Below are 14,999 nucleotides of genomic sequence, written 5' to 3' on the forward strand. Positions count from 1 at the left end.
ACAGTCTATGGGGTCGAAAAAGAGTCAGACACGACTGAGTGTACACACACACACACACACACACTCACGGGTGGCTCTAGGGGAGGCTTGCCTTTGCTTGCAAGCTGGGATCCTGGTCTAAGAAGGGAATCCCTGAGTTGGTTACTCAAGGGGGAGAAGGACCCCAAGTGGGATTACATCTCAGGACAACAGCTAGCTGCACATGCCTGATACAACAGCTTTACACTAGAAAATACCCCACGCAACTAAATGGCCCAAATGGAGGAAGCAGAGGGTAAGGTAAGTCATGAAAAACTGAACTCATGAAACATGTTAATAAAAGCCACAAGAAAATTTAGGCGGTATTTAAAATAACATTCAGTGGGGGAAGGAAAAAGATCAGCTAATTAACAGTAGCAAAATGTGAGCATATGTGTATAATGAAATAAATTAAGGGACAAGTCCTTGAATTAGTTAATACTTTTTAATTTCTAATGTAATCATTTTTCTAAAAAAAAATTTTGGGGGGGGTGGAACACTGTACGGCTTGTGAGATTTCAGTTCCTTGGGCCCTTGGCCATGAAAGCAGAGTTCTAACCACTGCACTACCAGGGGATTCCCTATCTTTTGCTTTTCTTCATGTCCTTGAACCATTTGTCAAATTTTCTGCATAACGACAAACAGTTCCAGGTGACTGTGGGCAAAATACGGGATGCAGAGAAAATTCCAGGCTTTGCCACTACTCTCTCTCCACCAAGAAGAGAGACCGGTGGCCTGTGGACCCTCAGACCTGGGAGCCAGGCACTGACCGGGGGCCGAGGGCTGGCGCTCTCTGCCCTCCGGCCCTGCACAGTGAGACCTCCCGTCCGAACCCCGCCTCTCTTTCTCTCCCACTCGGACCTTGGCCTCCAGTTGGGTCGGGGCTTCCTGTCGCCAAACTTGTTTTCTTTAGGAGGGAAACACAATCTGTCCAGCGCGGCTGGCTGGCAGACCATGCAAATCAGCCTAACAGTGCTCTATTCTGTGAGTTCTCCCCGTATGCAAAACCTCCTGAAACAAACCAGCCATCCCGTAAGCCGGAGGAGGAGGAGGAGGCTTGAGGGGCCGAGGAGGAGGAAGGAGGTCAGGGGGGTCGGGGTGGGCCCCTGTGCCAGTGAAGTCGCTCAGTCGTGTCTGACTCTTTGCGACCCCATGGACTGTAGCCCACCAGGCTCCTCCGTCCATGGGATTCTCCAGGCCAGAGTGCTGGAGTGGGTTGCCATTTCCTTCTCCAGGGCATCTTCCCGACCCAGGGATCGAACCCATGTCTCCCCGCGGGAAGTTTAAAGGAACGTCTGTGCCAAAGGGGCTGGAATTTCCCCCACAGGCCCTCCCAGCCTTCCCGCGGGGGCCGGGACCCCTGGAGGCCAGCCCCGCCCGTGCCCGCCTCGGCCACCAGGTGGCAGCACACGCGGGCCCTGGGACCGGAGCGCAGCCCGCCCGGTGCGCCCGGCGGCTGAGGGTCCCAGCGATGCGGGAAGCGCCCACGCTCAGTACCACGCCCGCTGCTCCTCACTCAATCTAGGGTCAAGGCTGGGGAAGCGTGAATTTTGACTTTTTTTTTTCTTTACGGCGACTTCTGCGAGGACAAGAGGGGGCCCCTCTAAAAGCAGTCTGCAGCAGCGCCAGCCAGGGGCTTCCTAGGAGAGCGCTGGGGAAGCTGAGTCCACAGAGGGACAGAGGAAGGGAAGGAGAAGAAAGAAAGGAAGGAAGGATGGAAAGGAAGGAGAAGAAAGAGAAGAAGTAAAAAGGGGAAGAAAGCGAAAGAAAGAAGGAAAGAAAGAGACTAACTCAATGAGTTCTCTACTCAAGATCAGGTTTTTAAGTAAATGTTGTATTTCAACTTCACTTTTTAAAACTTTAAGGATTTAGCCATCACTGTTAAAATCCACAAGTTGTTAAAAATTTCCGTAGAGAGAGTGCAGCTCCCGGAGTGAAGGGTTAGGGAAGAGAATGGGGAGTCCTGGAGAGCTTTGATAAGCAAATAGAGCTCCACACTCTGGCGCTGTCTCCATTGGCTGTTCCCTCGCCGCCAGATTTTGACACAAATAATCAGATTGAAAATCAGGGAGGGGAACAGAAGAGGAAAACACACACACACACACAGAGGGTGGGGAAAAAAAAAAAAAGGAGAAGTATCTATTTGTGCCGAGAGTCACGAATTGACCCGGTGGTGCTGATACGCCGAGAGACGCAGCCAGGTTCTTCCCGCAGACCGGCTCTGGACAGGTGAGTGCGGAGAAGCCCCTGCCTCTCCTTTTGAAATTTGCGTATCTCACTTAGATTGTTTCCAAATAGGTTACCTAGTCCCTTTGGCAGTCCTCGGAAGACTAAGGTGGGCTGGAAAAAATCTCTTTTGTGGAATGTGGCTTTCAGCTCTTGAGCCCAGAGGAGAAGAGATGGCAAGGAAGCAGTCTTAGCTGAGATGCTTCCAGCCCGCGCACCTGGTAGGAATTACCTTCCTCCAACTGTGCGTGAACACCGGGGATGTTTTTGTTGTTGTTTGCTGGTTTGGCCCTAAGTTTCCCCGACCAGGGATAGAACCCGAACCCGAACCAGCGGAAGCTCGGCGTCTTAACTGCTGGACCACCAGGGAAGTCCCATGAACACCCTTTGAAGATTTGATTTTAGGCTGACAGAGGTCACCTGCCTGCACAGTGTCATACCCACACCTCAGCTCTCCCAGGGACCCGGACAGGCGAGGCGAGTCACACGTGGAGGTGCCCCGCGCTGTCCACCACCTGTGGGCTCGGACTGGGTCTGTCCCCAGGACACTCTGAGCCTTTCTTGGCTGTGAAATGAGAGAGTGTGGGATTGAGGACTCTGAATGGAGTCCTAGCTTCAGCATCCAGAGTCCCAGGCAACTTTCAGCAAAGCTTCAGCACCCAGAGTCCCAGGCAACTTTCAGCAAAGATCCCGGGAGAGGGTTCACTTGGAGAGGGAGGCTCTTTTCATCAGAGCCCCTCAGGGGAGGGGGAGGCTGCCATCTCCACTGTACCACCCCACCACCACCCTGCCTCCAGGAACAAGACACGGGGAGAGATGGTGCCTCAGCCTCTTCTACCTAATTTTGATGGAAAAGCCAAGACAGAATCTGCATGGGGAGAGGCACTCGCTCTAAACTGGGGCTTGTTAAGGGGGGCAGTGCACAGAATCACTGCGGATATATGCCTGTGTACATTTTTCTGGGAAGAACGTCCACGGTGTTCATGAGATACCGTGGTGGGGACGGGTGCACGAATTAACCTGGAAGCCAGGCGAGTTGCACCTGCCCACGTGGGCTCACCCCCTACACGTTTCTTAGTGAACAATGGGTAGAAGATTTCAGGGACTTCCCCAGCAGTGGTTAAACTCCAGTCTTCAGTGCGTGGGCACACTGGTTCAATCCCTGGTCGGGGAACCAAGATCTCACATGCTCTGCAGCATGGCTCCCATCGCCCCCCAAAGCAACTATACTCCAATAAAATTTCATTAAAAAAAAAGATTTCAGTCTTAGTGAAGGGGCAAGTTTCTGGTCCTCAGAGGTGGTTTGGAAAGGATTCTTTGCATAAGACGTGTGAGGTTTCTTCCAACTCAGATTTGGTGGGCAGAGGGGGTTCCCTGGAGGTCCAGTGCTTAGCACTCCATGCTTCCATTACAGGGGGCACGGGTTCGATCACATCCCTGGTTGGGGATCTAAGATCTGGCAAGTTAAGCAGCCAAAATTAAAAAAAAAGTTTTAGGGGTCAGAATATCAGTTTCTCAGTAGAAAGTTCTTGGGGACCACCAGAGAGCTCTACCTGGTTAGGTTTGACTGATGGAGCCACTCAAAACCAGGGCAGAGCATTCCCTTCAGGCTGTCAGGACAGTGGGGTGGGGTAGGGGGTTCAACTGGAGAGTCTTAGGAGTCAGATCGCCAGCCCCCCTCCCCAACCCGGGAAAACCAGCCTGATCATATGTGATGCTTCACTGTGACACAACCTCTCAACCCTTTTCAGAAACAAGAGAAAACTTGACCCCTCCTCAGTCTTAAAGGGGTTTTTGTTCCTTTGTTTCAAGGAATTCAAATCCATGGAGCTGCTTAGTCTCTCATGTAGAGGTGCTGGGGAAATGTTTTGCTCAGTCCCTTTGGTTTTTATTGAGGTAAATGACACGTAACGTGAAGCTGGCCGTTTGAGCCATCTTTGGACTGGCCGGCTCAGCGGCGTTCGGTGCATTCACCTTGTGGTGCCACGGCCACCACTGGCCACCACTGGCCACTTACAGAACGTTTTGCATCTTGCAAAAAACCGAAACTCTTACCCACTGCACAGGTACTCCCCGTTTTTCCCTCCCCCCAGCCTCTGCCCCCACCCTGCTACTTTCTGTCTCTGAACTGGACTACTCTAAGTAACTCACATAAGTAGAATCACACAGCATTTGTCTTTCTGTGTCTGACTTAATTTCAAGTAGTATGATGACCTCATTGTTCATCTATGCTGTAGCATAGGTCAGTATCCCCTTTCTTTTGGAGACTGAATAATACTCCCTTTCTATGTCTAGACTGCATTTCGTTTATCCATTCATCCATGAACGGGCATCTGGGTTGTTTCCGCCTTTTTTGGCTATTGTAAATAACGCTGCTATGAACATGGGGGTACAGATATCTGTTCAAATCCCTGCTTGCAATTCTTCGGGGTATATACCCAGAGGTGGATTCATCCATTCTTTTTTTTTTTTTTTTCTTTAATTTGGCTGTGTTGGGTTGCAGCATGTGGGATCTAGTTCCCCGACCAGGGATCAAACCCGGGCCTCCTGCATTGGGAGCTCTTAGTCTTAGCTACTGGAACACCAGGGATCCTTTTTGACATTACATTCTCTGAACTTACAAAGAGGCTTTTGAGATCCTTCCAAATTTCCCGTAGAACTAATGACCACTCTCTGCTGGGGCCCCGAGAGGGACCAGGACTCACGCCCCCTGCCTCGTACATGGAACGAGTGGCTTGTTTGTTTGTTTGTTTGTTTTTTTGTTTCCCCTTGAGTCATGTCTTCAGACATAAAGGAAGTCCAGGGGTCCCTCCTAGCAGACGCTGAGAAACAACGGAGGCTTTCTCAACCCTCCCAAAAAGGGAACCCGAGTGATGAGTTTCTCAGTCAAGGTGGGTCAGACCCGCGCTCAGAGACAACGAACCCCAGCATGGGATTTTAGAGCGAAAGGGAAGTTTAGAAATCTCTTAGTCCAACCGTCCTTTTGAGAGATAGGAAAACCAAGCCCCAGGTTGGCGGCAGACGGGGTCAAGTTCAAGGTCACAGAACCCGATTGGATTCGGCCGCACAGGAGGTGCCTTGGGTGGAAACCCCAGGCCAGCTGCTCTGGCTCCATGTGGAAGTCGGGGTGCAGGGCTGCCCCCCTTCAGAAGCACTGGCCGAGATTCTGACTTGGGGCCAGGGCGGGGGGGGACCCTCTATCAGGACTGGGGCTTTCTGAAGAGATATTAACAACGAGGCTCTTTCCGGAGGCCCCGATACCATCAAGGCCTCTGCTTTATGAAGAAATCTTGGTCTTCTTTCACAATCTCTGCTCTTAGTTCTTTCTCAGAACAGGTTCGTGTGAATCAAAACGGTGTGGTTGTTAATTAACTATAGTATAGGTGATTGGTTCCTGTTTTTTTTTTTTTTTAAACTCAGCTCACAGAGGCCAGAAGGAAGTTCTCTGGGTGCATTTGGCCCCACGGAGAGCTTGATGGCTCAGCTGTGGGCTTGGCTGTGCCAATGTCACTGTGCCGGGCTTAGCGGAGAGAATGTTCTAGGGAGGGCGGGGGAGGCGGTGGGCAGTGGGGTACCGCTAGAGTAGGCCTCGAGAAGCCTTCCTCCATCCGGGGAACCCCAGAAACGGGGACCCCCTTGCTCCCTTTAAGTGCCCCCAAATCCCAGAAGTGCCCTTGTGTTACCACCTGAATTCCCATCAGCTGACCTCGAGGGTCTCCTCTGGTTGAGCCCAAGTGGTCCTGGAAGCTTCCTAAAAGAAGTCTGTTCTCTTGCCAGCCTCTCCACCCCAGACTCCTCATGAACCTAGGTGGCCCGGCTGGGTTCCTAAAAAGACCAAAGATAGAGAATTTGACTCCCCCCTATCCCCACTCTTGCCCCTCCAGGGAGCCTTCCCCTCCCTGCTCCAGGCAGGCCATCTTCAGTCCAGCAGAGCTCGGGGCCAGGAGTCCAAGCCCTGCAGGGCAGGAACAATGGGCCCGGCCCTGCTGCGAGGCCCTGGACCAGCCACGTGGCTCTGTCAGCCTTGGGTGGCCCCCTGTGACCCGCGACAATGATCAGTGCCTCCCTTGCCTGGTGGGGGTCAGAGTCGATGACCCCACGCTGTCTGGGTTTCCTCCTTGGCTTGTCAGCTCAGTTCCCTCTGTCCTGAAACAGTGACCACCCTGTGGTCTGATGGCCAAGAGCATGGAGGCCTGGGAGGTGGACCTCGAGTCCAGCTGCACCTTGCTCTGGGACCCTGAGCCAGTCTCTAAGCCTCAACTCTTTCTCTGTAAAATGGGGTCATAGCTACTCAGCTCACAGGCCAGGCTTATGGGAGTGAGGCTGCAAGAAGTAGGCCCCTGTATTCTAGCTCAGCGGCTCTAACAGCATCTCTGGTTCTAGTTGATCGACTAATAAAATGCTATGTTTGTTTTTTTTTTAAATCATCTTTTGATTGAAAGACACGGTCTTGGAGGCTCCCCCCAGAACAAAAGGCGAGGGGAACCAGCCCCTCCAGCCTGCCCCCAGAGTGTAGAGGTGTCTGGCCTCCTCTGGGGGCAGGGAGGGGGGTGCTCCCGAAGCCAAGAGTTAGAAGGGGGAAGGAAGAGGGGGTGTGGGGAGCCCTGAGTGGAGGGAGACAGGGAGGCAGGAGGAAGAAGACTGTCGCTGGAAGATAAGGCGGCCGCGGCTGCCCCACAGCCTGGGGAAGACGGCAGGCCGGCCCTGCCTTTGAGGTCAAAATCTGACAGCTGGACAGGACCCCGGAGGCCTTCAGGTCCCACCCCCTCATTTCAGGGCCCAGAGGGGAGGGGCTTGGCGCATGTCTGGCTCCCAATCAGGGCTCACGCCCAACCATGCCTGCTGGCTTCAGCCCAGGCACGGGGGATGCCACCTGACCCGCCAGGACCACGTGGTGCCCGCCCCCACCAAGCCTCTGCTCCGCGGGCCAAGGCCCCCCAGGCACTACTCCGGGCCCCTTACACGCTTGGAATAATTAACGGTCCTTTTTCAGCCCAGCAGCCCCAGGAGGTTGGTTTGTGGTCCCCATTCAGCAGATCTGGACACTGAGGCTTCCATTAAGGTGGGGCTGGGCCTGAGCCTGGCCCCTAGGGCGGACCGGCCAAGGCCCAGACTCCTGCTGCTCCCAGAGGGGTAGGTGGGCTGGGCACGGTTGGTGCCTGCTCTGGATCGTCCCCTTGGGGAAGGGGTGATGGGGACGACTCCCCAGGCAGGGCTCCAAGCACCCTCTAATCTGCCGGCTCCCAGCCCCCCACCCGGACCACGGCCTTATCGCCCAGAGCCTTGCTGCTGTTTGGAGCTCCCCGCGAGCTGTTTCCCGCGCTCTTTTTCCCGCGCTTGGCCCTATCACGCCCGCAGCCTTGCCCAGCGTGACTCCTCCTCCAGGCCCAAGCAGAGCCGCTGTCAGACCAGCAGTGACTGAATAATGCCTCCCAACTTCTGCCCACGCGGGCCTGGGGGTGGGGCAGATGGAAGACCACATGATGATGCTCTGTCTTCCGGGAGCCTTCAGGAGACCCTCATGGCTGGGATCTGGGAGGTGAAACACGTGGGGGGCAGGGGCCGGAGCTGCTCTGTGCCCCAGAGGCCTCTGCACCCGAAGCCAGGAAGACCGGACAGTCAGGCTAGCCTGGCTCTGCCCCTGCCCCGGCCACTGACCCACGGGCTGAGTGCTGGGCCTGGGCTGCCCAGTGCTCAGTCCCCGGACTTGGTGGACACTGACTTCTTCCTCTGTGTGCACAAAATGACCTCAGGCCTCCAGCGTTGGGCCTTGAACCCCGCACACAACTCCAACCATCCCCTCCACCCACAGGGAGAGAGAAAAGGCCCCTCCTTCCCTGGGGAGCAGGCTCTGGGCTGGGCGGTGGACAAGGGCGGCATCAGCTCTCGACTCACATGATCGTGCGGGTTTTGCAATTGATGTGGCCTCCCCCGTTGCAGCCCACCTGCCAGGCTCCCCTCTGATAGGCATTGAGTGCATACAGTGGGCTCGCCGGGAACCCGGAGGCCCCACCTTACAGAAAAGATAACAGGTCCAGAGAGGTTATGGGTTATGAGATTCTAGCCTACGAGCATCTGACTCCCAAACCCGAGCTCAGAAAGCAAGTTTCCACAGTCTCTGAATGCAGACCCCAGTGGGATGTGGAAGCAGTTTTCTGGGCGCAGGGTCCACAGTGGGTCACAAACGGAGGTACCCCTGGCCTTCATTCTCTCTTCCTAGCGCAACTCGATATGCGGCAGGAGCAATCTGGTTTGGGATCTTCTAGAAGGGAGTGTACTGGTTTCCCAGCCAGAGAGCAGTGAGGGGCGTTAGGCTTTGTAGCTGCCGTAACGAAGCACCAGAACTTCCCCGGTGGTTCAGTGACTGAGACTCAGCACTACCAGTTCAGGGGGCCTGGGTTCGATCCCTGGTCAGGGAACTGGGTCCGGAATGCCACAACTGAATATCAAAGATCCCGCAAGCTGCAGCTGAGGCCTGGTGCAGCCAACTGACGTGAAGTCACATCGCTCAGTCGTGTCCGACTGTTTGTGACCCCATGGACTGCAGCCCACCACCCTCCTCCATCCATGGGATTTTCCAGGCAAGAGTACTGGAGTGGGTTGCCATTGCCTTCTCCAGGGGATCTTCCTGACCCAGGGATCGAACCCAGGTCTCCCACATTATAGGCAGATGCTCTACTATCTGAGCTACCAGGGAAGTAACTAAATCAATACAAATAAATATTAAAGCAAAACTCACAAACCAGGTGGCTTAACACACAGGAGTGGATTATTTCAGGGTTCTGGGGTCTAGAAATCCAAAGTCAATGTCGGCAAAATCAGCTCCTTCTGGATGTTCTGAGGAATGGTCTGTTTCAGACCTCCTAGCTTCTGGTGGTGGCCAGTCATCCTTGGCTTGGGGTTTCATCCCTCCAACCTCTGCCTCCGTCTTCACGCGGCCTTCTTCCTGTGCGTGTCTGGGTCATGTGTCCAAATTTCCTTCTTTTTAGAAGGACACGAATCATATTGAATCTAGGGTTTCACCGAACCCAGTGTGACCTCAGCTTCACTTGATTGCATCTACAAAGACCCTATCTTCAAGCAAGGTCACAGTCACAGGTTCCGGGTGGACACGAACTTTAAGGGGACACTGTTCAAGCCCCTTTAAGAGTCTTCCCTGCTGTCTCAGAGGTAAAGAGCCCGCCTGCCAATGAAGGAGACACGGGTTCAATCCCTGGGTTGGGAAGATCCACTGGAGGAGGAAGTGGAAATGCACTCCCATATTCTTGCCTGGGAAATCCCATGGACAGAGGATCCTGAGGGGCGACCACGGGGTTGCAAAGAGTCGGACACGATTTAGTGACTGAACACGCAGGCACACTCATCCAACCCAAGTCAACAGGTTCTGATTTTAGGAGGAGGCCCTGAAACGTAAAGGAGCATTTTCCTCTTGTCCCCCCTAACCCTTCTTACCCTCTCTCCTGGTAGGTGTGGGGCACCCACTGACAATGCCACGCTCCTTCCTGGTGAAGAGCAAGAAGGCTCACACCTACCACCAGCCCCGAGCCCGGGAGGATGAGCTGCTCTGGCCGCCGGCCCTTGGCCCTGGTGAGTCAGAGCCCAGGCTGGTCCGAGGCCGCACCCGCTGGCCTCCCTGCCCCGTGAGAGGGGGAGGCAGGAACATCCCATCCGGAAGTAGCCGCTCTTCCAAGTCTGGAATCAGGAGGAGCTCAGTAAATGCTGGTTGAATGAATGAATGAATGGATGGCTGCACCATCTCTTCTCACCCAGAGGGAGTGATGACCGCATCCTGATTGGATCTGGTCCTCAGCAGCTGACATGTGATTTGTGATCGGAGGGCTGATCCAGAGCTGAAGTTGGGTGCTTGGAAAAATGGAGCTCTCCAGGGGGTGGGAGGGCTCCTCCTGGTCTCCGCCCTGCTCCCAGCATCCTGGGTAGAAGCCCCTGTGTGTGAGTCTCCAGGAGCAGCCACAGTGGGTCTCTCTGGTGTCCCCCCACCCCACTACTCTTACCAAACCTCTAAGCAGAGCTAAAGTCTGACTGTCTTGTCTCCCCCACAGTGGCCAGGGACCAGGTACCGAGCATCAGCCCCGTCCTCAGCTCCCTGTTCCCAAACCAGCGCCTGGACTGGACGGACCTCAAACGGGAGCCGCAGCTGGAGCTGGAGCAGAGCTCGATGACCCGGCTGGCCTCCGGCCCAGGTGCCCAGCCCAGGGCCCCCGCCTCTCCCCAGCGGGCGCAAGGGGACTTAGAGGGTGGACAGGCTTGAGGAAGCAAGGTCCCTTGGAGCTGTGGAGTCAGGAAGGGTCGACAGTCCGGGCTCTCTGGCTTCTGCTTGGATCCCTCCAGGACAGCGAGCTTATTCCCAGATGAGAACTCCTGTGTGGTGGGCAGGCCCACACAGTGGGCGAGGTGGGTGCTCTGCAGGGGTTGGGATGCGTTTCTAGACTGAAAATTCAAGGAGTCACAGTGAGCACCAGCAGTAAATAATTTGGGCTGCACACCAAAGCCTCTGCATGGGGTCATGGTGGAGGGTGGCGGGGAGCGGGCACCCTGTTCTTAGCATCACCACTAGACGAGCATCCCACCCTCCACAGAAGGACCTGCTGTGACGTCCCGACCCCAGGATGGGGACTCGCCCTCCTCTGACTCACCCCCGTTCTACAAGCCCAGCTTCTCCTGGGACACCCTGGCTTCCTCCTACGGCCACAGCTACCGGCAGGCCCCCTCCACCATGCAGTCTGCCTTCCTGGAGCGCTCCGTCAGCCTGTATGGCAGCCCTCTGGTGCCCAGCACCGAGCCACCTTTGGACTTCAGCCTCCACTATTCCCCGGGGATGGACGCGTACCACTGCATCAAATGCAGCAAGGTGGGCGGCTGGGCCCCGCTCGCACCCCCTCCCCAGCACCCTGGCAGCCACGAGTGTCCATAGCTGGGCACCCCCTGTGCTGTGACTCGGGTCCTCTGGGGATCAAGAATTCACAGTGTTCGTCTTCGTCATCACTCTGAGCCCTGACCGTGTGTTAGGCCCTGTGCTAAGCACTCGACGTGCATGAACTCCAGGAGGTGGATGAAAGGCTCAAGTTCAGAAAGGTTGAGTCACTTGCCCAGAACACACAGCAAGTAGATATCAGAATCACCATTCCCACCTGGCTCTGCCCAACTCCCGCTTCTTAACCACCAGGCAATTCAGCCTCCAGACAGGGCCAGAAGGGGCCTTCCAGACCCCGCCTCCCACGCCATTCTATAGCCAGGAAAGCCAGACACAGACAGGCAAAGAGACCTTCCCAGGACGCACAGCACATGCCGGCAGTCAGCAATCCAGTGCTCACAGGATTGCTCCCTCCTCTGTATGTCCACCTATGGCCGAGCTGGGCACCCTCTCCCCTCCGCAGCCCCCGGGCCTCACCCTCTGCCCCAACCCGCAGGTGTTCTCCACCCCCCATGGGCTGGAAGTGCACGCCCGCCGCTCCCACAGCGGGACCCGGCCCTTCGCCTGCAACGTCTGCGGGAAAACCTTCGGCCACTCCGTGAGCCTGGAACAGCACACACACGTCCACTCCCAGGTGGGCAGCTGGCCGAGTACCCGAGCCCCGGTGCTCTCCCCAGGAATCCTAGGGCGCTCGGGGTGGGTCTCTCTCCATGCCTCTGAGAGTGACAGATTGGGACCCCTTATCATCTGCCTCCTTGATCTGGGTACCCATCACCTGCCCTTAACAGTCCCTGATGGACCAGGCTGGCCCTGCGTACAACTGGAAGAGGCTAGGGGCTTGGGTGGGATTTCAGGTGGGTGTCTGGGACACTGAGGAACGACCCCGCCTTCTGGGCGCTCAGGGCAGATTTCTCACCTTTGAGGCCCTTGACTCTTAGAATCCGGGAGTCAGATTTAAATGCTCATCTCATCCATTTAGCCCTGCCTGATGCCAAGATCCCTTCTTCAGAATCCCATTCCAGGGAAAGCGCCTGAAACTGACCTGAGGGCTAACACCTGGGTAGATCTGAAAGTGCAGGTGGAGAAACAGGCCAGGATGGTGAGAGCGTCCCTTTGTGATCACATCCACAGTCACGCCAGCTGCCGGCTCAGTTCTCGACCTCCCATCCTCCCAATGACCCTTTGAGGTCACTACTCACTAGTCCAATGTACAGATGAGGAAACTGAGTCTCAGGGAGGTTAAATGACTTGCCTGAGGTCATGTGGCGAGTAAGAGGCAGAAGCCAGAGTCGGGGCCCCCAGAATTCAGACTCTTAAGCAAACCACAAGGGAGGATTCCCCAGCAGGACACGCCAGGCCGCCAGGCCTCGGCCACTCCTGGGAGGGGCAGGAATGGGGGGGCCCCTGCGTCTTGCTCCTCGAGGCCACCCCAACGGAGTGTCCTGTTCCTCAGGGGATCCCGGCCGGGTCCAGTCCTGCGCCCAGCTTGGCAGCCCCGGGCCGCGAGGCCCCACCTGACCCCCCGGGGCCTCGTTTCCTCCGGCAGGAGCGCAGCTTCGAGTGCCGGATGTGCGGCAAGGCCTTCAAGCGCTCGTCCACCCTGTCCACACACCTGCTCATCCACTCGGACACGAGGCCCTACCCCTGCCAGTTCTGCGGCAAGCGCTTCCACCAGAAGTCTGACATGAAGAAGCACACCTATATCCACACCGGTGAGGCCTGGGCTCCGCTCTGCCCCACGGCCCCTCACCCGCCCGGGGCCCCCCAGCCCCTCCAAGCGACCCCCAGGGCCTAGGCCGAACCTCTGAGCATCCCCGCCGATCACTGTTCGAAGGTCCAGGCCTTAGGACCTGGCTGGCAGAAGGGCGGACAGGTGTCAGGCTGACAGGGAAGGCTGCTCCCCTCCGACAGGAGGGCTGGACGCTGTGCTGCTTAAAGGAAAGAAAATGCACAGAAAAAATACCGGAAGGAGAGAGCAAAGTGTCAGCACTGTGACCCACGGGTAGAAGAGAGAGCGGCAGGCGAATTCCTCCTGCCGCCATCATTCCTTCCTCCACTCATTCATTCCCCATTTGTCATTCATTCATCCCCCCAGATACTCATTCATTCATTCCTCCCCTCATCCTTTCCCCATTGTCATCCATTCATTCCCCAGTTCACTTCCACATTCGCTCTATTTCCCATCCTATCATTCATTCATCCCTCCCACCATGCATTCGTTCCTCCACTCATTCATTCCTCCCAGAGCCGGTCATCCATTCCTTCTATCATCCATTCACCCCTCCAGCCATCCGTTCATTCACATCTCCATTCATCCATTCCCCCAGTCATTCATTCCTCAGCTGTTAGCCAGTGCCTCTTTTGTGCAGAGCCCCAGGCCAGGTGCTGGGCTCCATTGATAAACAAAGTGGACCCGGTCCCTACCCCTAAAACTGGAATACAATTCCCTGGAAGGGGTGGGTGGTCAGACTTTTTCTTGCCGCCCTTTTCTAATAATTTTCAAAAGCAAATGTGAGATTAAACATAATAAAGTCCCAGAGAACAAATGCAGGGCACCTGGCCCGGGCGATCCTGACCCTATCTCTGCTGCCCCGCAGGTGAGAAGCCACACAAGTGCCAGGTGTGTGGGAAGGCCTTCAGCCAGAGCTCCAACCTCATCACCCACAGCCGGAAGCACACAGGCTTCAAACCTTTCAGCTGTGAGCTGTGCGCCAAGGGCTTCCAGCGCAAAGTGGACCTGCGACGGCACCGTGAGAGCCAGCACAACCTCAAGTGAGGCTGCCCCGAGCCCGGCTCCCCGCCGGCCTGCCGGCCCCGAGACCGTGCCACCTGGAGAGAGGCCAGGCTCACACACCCAGATCCCCAGTCTCCTGGAGGCAGCCCTGGACAGGACTCATCAAACTTGTTTCCAGACTCAAATCGCTGTGTGAGCTCGAGCAAGTCACTTTCCCTCTCTGGACTGACATTTCCCCTGCCGCAAAGTGTGGCAGCTGGTCTTTTCCAAGCCGATGCTGTCTGCAGGCCCAGGAGCTCAGTGCCGCCCCTGTCAGAGCCCAGGAGGCCAGAGTAGCCCCAGGCGGGCCCAGAGAAATCCTCCCCTATTTGCTGCCCCCAGGGATCGGGTCAGCTTGGCTTTCAGCAGGCCTCCTCCTGGCCACCACAGATGGTCAGAGCCATCTCTCACCTCAGTGGGAGGCCTAGCACCCCTCTGCTTCAGCCAATGTGCCAGCTGATCCCCACTTCTGATGGGCACTGCAGCCACGGGGAAACCAGCAGTTACTGCTGTCAGAAGCCTGCTCCTCTCAACAGCTGTAAATAAAGACACCCCTTTACGTACATTTGACCAGCATTTGTTCAGTGCCTACGGGGTATGAGCTAGTGCTTGAGGCTTTGGGGAGGGATGGTGCAGTCTTGAAAAGCAGAGAAAGCTCTGTAGTCGCTCACAGACACGTTGAGAGACCAAACTGGTAAGTGCTGGGCAGAGCCACGAGAGACCCCTGTGGCAAGACGGCAGGCAGGAGCCAGGTGGGTGCAGCTGGGGGCGCTCTCAGTGTCCTGTGAGTGCTGTGACAAGTCACCGCCAACTTGGTGGCTTCCAATGACACCAAGGGGACTTCCCTGGTGGTTCAGGGGTTAAGACTCCACGCTTCCAATGCAAAGGGTGCAGGTTCAATCCCTGGTCTGGGAGCTAGGATTCTGCATGCCACGCGCTGTGTGGTGCTTAGTCACTCAGTCGTGTCTGACTCTTTGTGATCCTCTGTCCATGAGGAGTCTCCAATACTGGAGGGGGTTGCCATGTTCTCCTCCAGGGGATCTTCCCAAC

General features: G+C 56.1%; 1 protein-coding gene across 2 annotated transcripts; it reads left to right on the plus strand.

The window, feature by feature from the left end:
- Positions 1–1,491: 1,491 nt before the first annotated feature.
- On the plus strand, positions 1,492–14,670 carry GFI1B (growth factor independent 1B transcriptional repressor). Of its 2 annotated transcripts, none has more exons than XM_070799520.1 (7): positions 1,492–2,247; positions 9,712–9,831; positions 10,305–10,445; positions 10,842–11,113; positions 11,673–11,810; positions 12,630–12,888; positions 13,774–14,670. In XM_070799520.1, the coding sequence occupies exons 2-7, from the start codon at positions 9,732–9,734 to the stop codon at positions 13,950–13,952; spliced, it is 1,089 nt and encodes a 362-aa protein (XP_070655621.1). In that variant the 5' UTR covers positions 1,492–2,247; positions 9,712–9,731; the 3' UTR covers positions 13,953–14,670. The 2 variants fall into 2 exon arrangements, with proteins under 2 accessions (XP_070655621.1, XP_019825318.2); XM_019969759.2 differs by having other exon boundaries at positions 12,723–12,888; positions 13,774–14,669.
- The last annotated feature ends 329 nt before the right edge of the window (positions 14,671–14,999 follow it).

Source organism: Bos indicus, chromosome 11, assembly GCF_029378745.1.
Source record: "Bos indicus isolate NIAB-ARS_2022 breed Sahiwal x Tharparkar chromosome 11, NIAB-ARS_B.indTharparkar_mat_pri_1.0, whole genome shotgun sequence".
NCBI lineage: Eukaryota > Metazoa > Chordata > Mammalia > Artiodactyla > Bovidae > Bos > Bos indicus.